We start from the raw sequence: 10,409 nt of genomic DNA, 5'->3' as shown, positions 1-10,409 counted from the left end.
GAATTAAAATAGGATTGATGAGAGTTGAGTTACTGATATGAGAATTTTTTCAGGAGAGAATTTCTTTGGAGAGGAAAGGTAATGATCTAGTTTGTGTATTTTCTGAGGATTGAGGATGTTGATTTAGTTCGGAAAATAATTGCTTTTAGCTCGATGTTTCAGTGATAGGTTGAGGATTTAATCCATATCAATTTTAAGGATAATAGATTGTGCGGATTTAGGAAATGATTCTTGTTGATTTCGAGGATATAGGTCCAGATGATGGAAATGGTAGTGATGGATCACTTGCACATTTGGAGGATTATTGGTTTTGGCTAGGGTACATGAGATTGATGTGTAGTAATGGTGAGTGTATATACATTTTGGAGAGTATAGGTCCTAGTCTCATTTTGGTTTGGAGGAAGTGACTTTGGTAGGTGTTGAAGAGGAGTTGACACAATAGTAGTAATTCAAGAGACCTTGGCTTTGAGATTTTTGATGAGTTGATTAGAGTGTATAGTTGAAGTGGGTTACGCAATGGGATGATGGTCGGTAATAGTTATTGTGATTATCTTCAGGAATTAATTGTGACTTGAGGTCACCTAATAATTTAAATTTTTGAGGCTATACTTTCTTTTGGAGTTGAGCATCCAGTTGGTTGAATTATGGACATTGTTATTTAACTTGAAGAGAGATTGATGAGACATCATGTATGGTGTATGATAAGATTTTGGAAGTTGAAGCTTAGGCATCATCGGGGAATAAGCACTAGGATCCTTGGGTGCTTTGCAATGGCTTTTGGTGGATTGAAGATTTGAGCAGTATGGCTTGCTTTAAGGTTTAATAGTGATGTGCTATTGAAGGAACTAGTTGTGTTAATGCTAGCTTATAGGAGTAGAAATAAGTGGGCGAGTTACCAAGGAGGTTTTGATAATGTTTTGGTGTAGTCTATGGTGGTTCATAGTGAGTTTAGTCACCGTTAGATTAGATGTTGTTCAGAATGTAGGTGATGAGCTCGTGGGTTTAGGTTGTTAGGTAGGAGTTTATAGGCGCTCTTATTGGTTCGCCAGGTTGGAATCGAGCCTTTTAAGGTATGCTCCTTATCATAGATGAGATGGTTGATATGGGTTGAGGTTACCTAAGGTTGGTTGATCATGGATGTATTTTATGGAATTTGATTTTGATCAAGGCTGCGGGAGTTAATTGAGGAATTTGAGTTATAACCCGTGGTTTTGGGAAAGAAAGTATTTTTTTTTCTACCAAAATGTGATAGGAGTTTGGTTAATAGGAATGGAGCCACCTTGTACTCGATGATGTTAGTTTTATGAGGGCATAAATTTTAGCATGTGCTTGTGGCGAATATTAGAGTGCGCAACAGAAGCGTGATATTTTTTATTGTAGTCAGGAGTTCAGATTGTGCTGATTTTGAGGAATTAGTGGTGACTTGAATTTTAAGAAGATACTTGTAATTGGAGATGAATCATTTGGCTGTGCAATTTGTTATTGATGGTTAACTTTGGAAGTGGTTATTAGGTTACCAAAAGTAGAATTCAATGGAGGTTCAGAAATTGTAGCATAGGAGTTGATTGAGGTTGGCGCATATTATTGTAAGGGCTATTGATCATTGGAATTTATTGGATGTGGTATTAAGGTTCTCGAGGAAATGAGATTTTGGATAGCATAGTCACCCTAGGAATACTGGTCGTGATGTGTCATTGGGGGACTAAAATGAGTATGTTGAATATCGCCATGTTTATTGAGAAATGTGCCACATGCCGTCAAGTTAAGGCTGAGCATCAAGATCTGTTAGTAAACTTCAACCTCTCCCTATTCCAGAGTGGAAGTGGGATGATATTTCTATGGATTTTGTTGTGGGTTTGTCGAGGACCCTTAGTGGAAAGAACTGAATTTGGGTGATTGTTCGGTTGAGTAAAGTGCCCATTTCTTGCCTATTAATAATACCGACTCCTTGGGTAAGTTGACTCGGTTATATGTCAAGGAGATAATGCGTTTGCATGGAGTACCCAAGAGTATCGTGTTGGATCGGGACCTGCGGTTTACGTCCCATTTTTGGAAGAGCTTGCAGGCAGCCTTAGGCACTAAGTTGAAGTTTAGTACTGCGTACCACCCTCAAACAGACGGTCAATTAGAGCACACTCTTTAGGCTCTTGAGGTTATGTTGCGGTCTTGTGTCATGGAATTTTAGGGGAGTTGGGAGAATCATATGCCGCTAATTGAGTTTGCTTATAATAACAGTTTTCATTCCTCCATTCAGATGGCCCCGTATGAAGTTTTGTATGCAAGGAAGTGTAGATCGCCCTTGTGTTGGGATGAAGTTGGCGAGATCAAATTGTTTGGGCCTGAGATAATAAGAAATGAAAGATCAAGTTCGGTTTATAAGGATTAAAATGGCAGAAGCACAAGGTCGCTAGACGAGTTATGCAGATACAAGAAGAAGAGACTTATCCTTCAAAGTAGGTGAGTGGTTTATCTCAAAGTCTCTCCTATGAAAGTCGTTAAGTGCTTTGGTAAGAAAGGAAAGCTTAGTCCAAGATATGTTGGCCCTTTTCAGATCGTAGAGAAGGTTGGGCTTGTTGCTTATAGAGTGGCCTTGCTGGACTATTTTGGCGGTATGTTCTTAAGTCTGCTCTTAGTTGAATCTTATTCTTGTCTTAGTCTTAATGTTGACCTTGCCAATTTCGAGGATAAAATTTTATTTAATGGGGGGAGAATGTAACACCCCGTATTTTAGTGTATTTTTACTGAAGGAATTATTTTTGTGGATTCAAATATTTATTCTATTATTTTAAAATTGTTGGATTTTTTTAGTGGATTTATTTTATGATTTTTAATTTTGTGAAAATTATTTTGAAGTGCTTTTTTATTATTAATTATTGTTATGCGTTTAAAATCTCTTTATTTAATTAATTACTGTGGGATTTAAATTATTTCAATTTGACTTTACCATTACGTTTAAATTATTTTTGAAGTGCTTTCGTTAAATTAATTATTGTTATGTGTTTAAATTTCTTCTCGAATTAAATTAACTTATTATTGGGTTTAATTATTTATTTTCATGTTAATCACTGCGTTTGAAATATTTTATTTCACTAGCTGTTTTAAAATCGTTTCCATTAGATCATTTTTGTGACCCAAGTTATGAGGATTGGACTCATTTCTTTTCCCTCCATTTTTCTTTCCTCTCATTTTCTTTTCTCTTTCTTTTCTTTTTCCTTATATCTCCTTCGGTCTCTCACTCCCGCGCGCGACCCAGCTCCCCCTCCCTCTCTCCGTCCGTTTGCTTCTTCTCCACCCAGCACCGCCGTGAGCCGGCGGTGATCGACACCGCCTAGCCCACCGTCCTCCCCACCCACCAGCGACGCCACACCTCTGTTTTCAGCTCCATTCGCGCCGCCGTTAGCCACCACGAGCCTCTCTAAGCCGCGGCACTCTTTCCACCGCTACGCCGCCGTCGCACCACCATTGGCCACCATCTTCTCACCACTTCATCCTCGACCTCTTGGCAACCCATTGGACCCAACCCCACCTCCGATCCGTCACCGGTGAAGCACATTCATCAACATTTTCGATTTGGGTGATTTTGGGTCTTCGTTTGTCTCCGTTGAAAAGTGGGTATCTGTGACCCATGGCCACAGTGTATTTTACACTGTTCTGCAGCTGTTTTTCCACTTCTTGCGCCTTTGTGATCCTCCAGAAATTATTATATAACACTGTAAGTATTTTCCAAAGAATTCTTGTGAATTTAATGTATTTTTGCACTAACACATTTCACTGTATTTAAACTGTTGATGGGTTTTTTCGGACTGAGTTCGAGGAGTACGGGGGTCGGATGGATTGCTGAATGAAGTTGTTTGGTTGGATTGATTGGGTTGGTTATTGATGGTTGTTGATTAGTGTTGGTACATGTACATTTCATGATTTCATGCATGATCATGTTTGTAAAGGAAACTGGGTTTTCGTGTATTCCATTCATGTTCATGTGTTTATTAAAAACTGGATTTTCATGTGAAATGATTTGTTGGGTGCGTGTGTATCACAAAGATGGGGTATTATCTCGGTGGAGCTCCTCTGGTCACTCGGGAGCGTAATATACTGAGTGACGTCCCCTGGATTGTCGCTGGGCGACAATGAGATCGGACGAGAGAGTCGTGCCGACTATGGGGTCCTTCTGCTGGCGGGGACTAGAGGATGCTTGGCTACGTACGCGCTGGGCGCGGAACTGGGCATCGCTCGTTGTGTAGTTGATGTTTTACCACAAACGTGTTGGGCGCGGAAGTGGGCATCACTACGAAGCCAGGGTGTGCGGATGACCCATAGGGGAGATCATGGTGCATACGTTAAAAATGGACTATTTTCTGGGAAAATAGCGTGTGTTGGATTTTGTGTAAACCATTTTCTGGAAAAATGTTTTACGGATTATTTTTGGGCCAATTGAGATTTTGGCGTGTGTTGGAAAATAATCATTTTTGGGGAAAATGATGTTTTGAGGAAAATGCATATTTCTTCATATGCATGCATGTTGGCTGCATTAAATGCATTTTATTCCTGAGGTTTGTTTGGTTTATACTTACCTGCGGTACCGTTTTATGGTAACGCAGATTTTGATGCAAATGAAGATGAGGGTGAGCCTGAGGAGTCGGCTCCGCCCGAGGAGTGATTTGAGATCACTCATTTGTATTTTGGTACATGTGTTAAACTTTATTTTTGGATGACTGTATGACTACTTTTTAAACCCTTTTAGTGATGTTTAGATTGTATTTAAATTCTGGTACTTAGTTGACTTATCCGCTGTGTTATTTTTGTACACTGTTGTATGTACACACAGATGGCACTATTGTTGGGATGCGTGACCGTGTTGTCATCTTCCCGGTGTCTCGATTCCTGTGTTTCCTTACATGGGAGTCAGGGGCGCCTCACCTCTATGTGTCTATCTCTATGTGTTTGTGTTTATGTGTCTGTGTGTGTGTCTGTGTCTGTTTCTCTATGTGTGTGTGTCTGTATCTCTGTGTGTCTGTATTGGTGTATGTGTCTTTGTGTCTGTGTCTCTTATGTCTATTTTTCTGTGTCTCTTATGTCTGTGTGTTTTTGTGTGTGTGCCTGTCTGTGTCTATGTCTGTGTTTCTGTCTGCATCTGTATTTGTGTTTGTGTTTGTGTTTGTGTTTGTGTTTGTGTTTGTGTCTGTGTGTCTGTCTCTGTCTCTGTGTGTGAGTGTGTGTGTGCCTGTCTATGTCTGTGTGTTTGTCTGTCTCTGTCTGTATGTGTTTGTGTGTTTGTCTCTGTGTCTGTGTCTGTGTTTGTGTTTGTGTGTGTGTCTGTCTCTGTGTCTCTACATGTGTGTGTGTGTCTGTATCTCTGTGTGTGTGTGTCTGTGTCTCTATGTGTGTCTGTGTCTATGGCTCTTATGTATGTCTTTTTGTGTGTTTGTGTGTGTGTGTGTCTGTGTGTTTGTGTCTGTGTCTGTCTCTTTGTGTCTGTGTCTGTGTCTGTGTCTGTGTTTATGTTTGTGTCTATGTCTGTGTCTGTATGTCTATCGGTCTGTGTCTCTGTGTGTCTGTCTTTGTGTATGTGTCTGTGTTTGTGTGTGTGTGTGCCTGTCTATGTCTGTGTCTGTGTTTGTGTGTTTGTCTTTCTCTTTGTCTGTGTGTCTGTGTCTGTCTGTCTACGTCTTTGTGTCTCTATTTGTGTGTCTCTATGCCTATGTGTTTGTGTCTTTGTCTGTGTCTATGTGTGTCTCTATGTTTGTGTCTGTCTGTCTACGTCTTTGTGTCTCTATTTGTGTGTCTCTATGCCTATGTGTTTGTGTCTTTGTCTGTGTCTATGTGTGTCTCTGTGTCTGTGTCTGTTTGTGTGTGTCTGTGATATATTAATAAATATAAAAGCACCCATGAGCTCTGCGTGTGTGTTCGTGTGTGTGTCTGATATATTAATAAAATTAAAGGCGCCCATGAGCTGTAGATGCATTTGTTTACGATCTCTCTTCTCGACAACTTCCACACAAAGAGCTGCAGATGGATCAATAACAAACTTTATGCACTTACACGAATGCATGTTAAAATGATGGTTGAATCTATATATTAATATTCAATAACAAAAGGGGAAAGTGAGGAAATAAAAAAACAGTAGATAAGCTACATGTAGTAAACGAACAGTATTAGAGATAGCAAACTTCACTGTTGTTTTAAAACACTTACATTTAAAAATATGCAGTGATGTACTTAAGAAAACAAAAAATAAACATGAGACACAAACACACAGATGCCATGTATCTTTCCTAATGATACATCTACTTTGAAAGAAACCTTCACTTAGCATTAGAGAAATCGTTAATATCTTTAATTTCAAATGTAGCATCATAGTCTATATTAATTAATTCACTACATTTATTATTGGAATAAGCAGCAAGAATAACTGATAATAACTAGGGACTTGAATAATTTCAAAGTTACTTAGAAATTGACATGTTTATTAATGGGAATTTCCTATTTGCATATTGCTTTGCTCTACAAACAAGTTCAATTTAGTCACAAGTAAAGGGCTGTTATTTCAAAATAAAATGTTTGACAAAATGAATATTAACAACCTGTATCTATTTCCGAAAAGCATGTAGGGCATGGCCTTTTGATTAAATAAAATGTCTTGGTCTTGGGGTATCACTCCCTTCAAGATCCAAGATTCAACATCTCATAGGTGCAAACAATTCTTTAGGACCACACCCTCTTGTGAAAAATCAGCGATTTAATCAGTTATGTGTAGGAAAACTTTCGAGAGTGCAGTGCACAGGACCGGAGTTTACTCTACAGAGGTGGGTCTGAAGGGTCCTGCCTTGGAGAGGTTCCCTGACATAAAAAAATAAAAATAAAAACAATTGGCTGGCTTCCCTTCTTTAAGATGGCTTCATTTTCACTAACAAATATGCTGGCATGAAGAATAGTACGACCCAAAATTTATGTCAACTCCAGTTCTATCTCAAAGTCTTAAAGTTAGGCATGTCAACTACGTTATATGTGATCATACAGTTATAACATATACAAGCAATTTTGAGAAAAAAAAATATATATAGAAGGAAGCAGAGCAAACCCAGTAAAGTAGATAAAGACCATAAAATAGATTTTTTTTTTTTTTAAAAAAAAAAAACCAACAGTTTCAGCACCCTCACTGTTTAAAAGTCTTAGGTTCAAAAGTGTTTGACATAGCAAAAGTAAATGATCTATGCTTAGGAGACAGTTTAGTAGTAGAGAGGTAAGGAGTAATGGAATGAGGCCTACCAGGAGAAGGAATATAGCAACTGGAAGATGCGTGAGTTAATGAAGGAGCCCGAGTCATATTACCACAATAAAAATCTTGCAAATATGATGGAAGATTATTGACTCTTTCAGATCTTCTAAGGCTTGTAAGTTCAAGATTGGCTCGGGAAGTAAGAGGTGCATGGGAAATGAAAGGTGATGAAGAAGAAGAGGTGATAGGTACTGTGGAGTCATATACTTGAGGAAAATCAAGAAAAACAAAAGGTATATGAGTAGTATTTGGTATGGAAGGAAAAAAAAACTCATGAAAAATCACATTTTTAGAGATAAAAATTTTGAGAGTAAGAAGGTCAAGTACTTTATATCCTTTGATATTAGGTGGATAACCAAGAAATAAGAATTTTGAAGCTCTAGGTTGAAATTTGCCTCGATTGTTTTTTATAGTACTAGCAAAGCATAAACAACTAAAGACTTTAAGGTAGTTGTATGCATGTTGCTTTTGAAAAGGTAGAGCATATGGTGTACTATTGTTGAGTATAGATGAAGGGATTCGATTGATGAGATGTGTGGCAGTTAATACACACTCACTCCAAGAAGGTAAAGGTAATTTGGATTGAAAAAGAAGGGCTCTAGCTACATTTAACAGATGTTGGTGTTTTCTTTCAATTTTACCACTTTGCTCAGAAGTTTCCACACAAAATAATTGATGAATTATGCCATATTCTTGATAAAGAGTAGGCACATTGAATTCTTGGCCATTGTCTCTTCTAAGTGTTTGTATTTGGGTATTAAATTGAGTTTGAACATAAGCAATGAAATTGATGAGTAAGGATTGAGTGCCTGATTTTGTTTTCATAAGATAAAGCCAAGTGAACCTTGTATGATCATCCACTATTGTAAGGAAGTACTTGTAACCAAAATGAGAAGTAGTAGAAAATGGACCCTAGATGTCAGAATGAACTAATTAAAAGGCTTTATTTGAATTATTTTGTGATACAGGAAATTACAATTTCTTTTGTCTAGCTAAAGGACAAATCTCACAGACATGATTGTGAGATGATTTAACAAAAGAATCAAGAGAACTAATGACTTGTAATCTGGTAGGAGAAAGGTGTCCCAACTGAAAATCCCAAATGTCAGAATTTGTGGTAGAGGCATTAGCCAAAACAGTGGAAGAGAAGTTGTTTGAATCAGGTAAGTGCTTCTTTGTGACAACAGGAAGATTTATGAGGTGATATAGATCAGTTCTGACTTTAGCAAGCTCAATCATCTTCCATTTGCTGAGGTCCTGCAATATACATTTAGATTGAAAGAAGAACAAAGCAACATAAATGTCTTTAGTCAATCTTGAAGCAGAAATGAGATTGATGTTGAAAGAGGGAATATAGAGGGCATTATCTAATTCTAAATCATAAGAAAGCTTCATAGTTATAGTAAAACTTATAGGCACAGATTGACCATTTGGTAAATGGACTGAAAAAGGTTTTGTAGGTAGCCTTATGAAAGTGAAGAAATGTGGAGAACAGATCATATGATCTATTGCTTCAGTATCAAGTATCCAAGGGGAATTAATGGTTAATGAAGAGGCAACAAGAGAAAAGGATGTTAAGTGGTTACTTGATGTAGAAGCAGTATTTTGGATTTGCTCTTAAGAAAAGGGCATGTTTGGGATATTTGAAGTTTGCTCCAGAGAAGATGCAACATTTGCATTGGGCAATCGTGTAAAAAGCAATCTTTTACCTCAAGGACCTTTCCATCTTGGAGGATAACCTACAATCTAAAAACATTTGTTTGCAAGGTGGCCAGAATATCCACAATGAGAACAAATGACATCAAGTTTGCCTTTTAGTTTGCTGAATGTTGAGCCATTTGAAAACATCTGTTTGGATGGTTGTGCAGCAGCAATAGCATGAGAATCAAGAGGGAGACCTACTGCATTTGTCAAAGAACATTGGCTTTCTTCTTGCAGTAGCAGAGAAAAAACCAATCAAGAAGCAGCAATTGGCTTCGAATAGCTGAATAAGAATCTTGTAAACCAATCAAGAACTTCATCACATAGTCTGCTTGTTGGTGATCAGTAAGATTCTTTAAAATGGCACAAGTGCAAGTTTCCATAATTCCACAACTACAAGTGGGAAGAGGATGATAACTAATGTATTCATCCCAAAGGGTTTTGAAATCATTGAAATATTCAGTGATTGAATTTGAGCCTTGAGAAATTGAGCTTAACGATTTCTCCAAAGTAAATACTCGTGGACCATCATTGCGAAGGTATCTAACCTTTAATTCATCCTAAATATCAAATGCATTATTGAAGTAAAGAAGACTTCTGTGAATTTTTTATTAACCAAGACAAAACAAGATTGTTTGCTAGCAGCCAAGCAACTTGAAGACGAGTGTCATTAGGACTGGGTTGAGGTAGGCTTCCATCAATGAAGGCAGTCTTGTTCTTCACAGTGAGAGCAATGGGGATTGATCGACTCCAGGCAACATAATTCTCACCACTAAAATTTTCAAAAACAAGAAGGGCTCCAGGGTTGTTGCTGGGATGAAGATAGTAAGGACTTGAAGAAGCATCAGAAGGATTTGTCATAGAAGAAGAAGAATTTGCCATAGACGCAAGAAAGAAATATCAAGAAATCAACAAGAAAGCAGCGGGAATTTTATACTCGATGATACGATGTAAAATTCTACAATTTGTGAATCGAAAATAGAGGACTAGAAGAAAAGCTTTGAGGGAAAACGTAATGCCATTTCTTATTAAGCAACTGAATGAATAAAAAAGTTGTACATGACTTCAATTTATATACACGCATTGGTGGATTAAGGAAACTGACTACACCATACAGAATTTAACATCTGGCATAACTAACTTATCTCATCTTCTTAAGACTTCAAACTAACTTAACTGTCATGCTGATCCCTTTCATCTTTGGAACTTCTTTGTTTGGCTTCTTGAGACTTTAACTCTATTGCCTCAATCTGGTTTTGTATATTCCAACAAATAGCACCATGGACTATACATACTAAACTATCTCGGATGTCAGTAAGACAAGGGTATCAAATTAATTTGCTTGGAGTCGATTTCCAAGTTCCAACGTTTTGTCCAGAGCACAAGTAGACATATTGTTCCCCTCACCCACCCACACAATTTACCCAAGACA

The 10,409-nt window shown here is 37.8% G+C and overlaps 1 protein-coding gene across 1 annotated transcript; it reads right to left on the bottom strand.

The window, feature by feature from the left end:
- Positions 1–8,248: 8,248 nt before the first annotated feature.
- LOC109011919 lies at positions 8,249–9,859 on the bottom strand. The gene is made up of 3 exons (XM_018993348.1): positions 9,632–9,859; positions 9,196–9,537; positions 8,249–8,533 (listed from the first exon to the last, which is right to left on the bottom strand). The coding sequence occupies exons 1-3, from the start codon at positions 9,857–9,859 to the stop codon at positions 8,249–8,251; spliced, it is 855 nt and encodes a 284-aa protein (XP_018848893.1).
- Positions 9,860–10,409: the final 550 nt, after the last annotated feature.

This window comes from Juglans regia, chromosome 5, assembly GCF_001411555.2.
Source record: "Juglans regia cultivar Chandler chromosome 5, Walnut 2.0, whole genome shotgun sequence".
NCBI classification, from domain to species: domain Eukaryota; kingdom Viridiplantae; phylum Streptophyta; class Magnoliopsida; order Fagales; family Juglandaceae; genus Juglans; species Juglans regia.
This window is presented reverse-complemented; position numbering and strand designations above follow the sequence as displayed.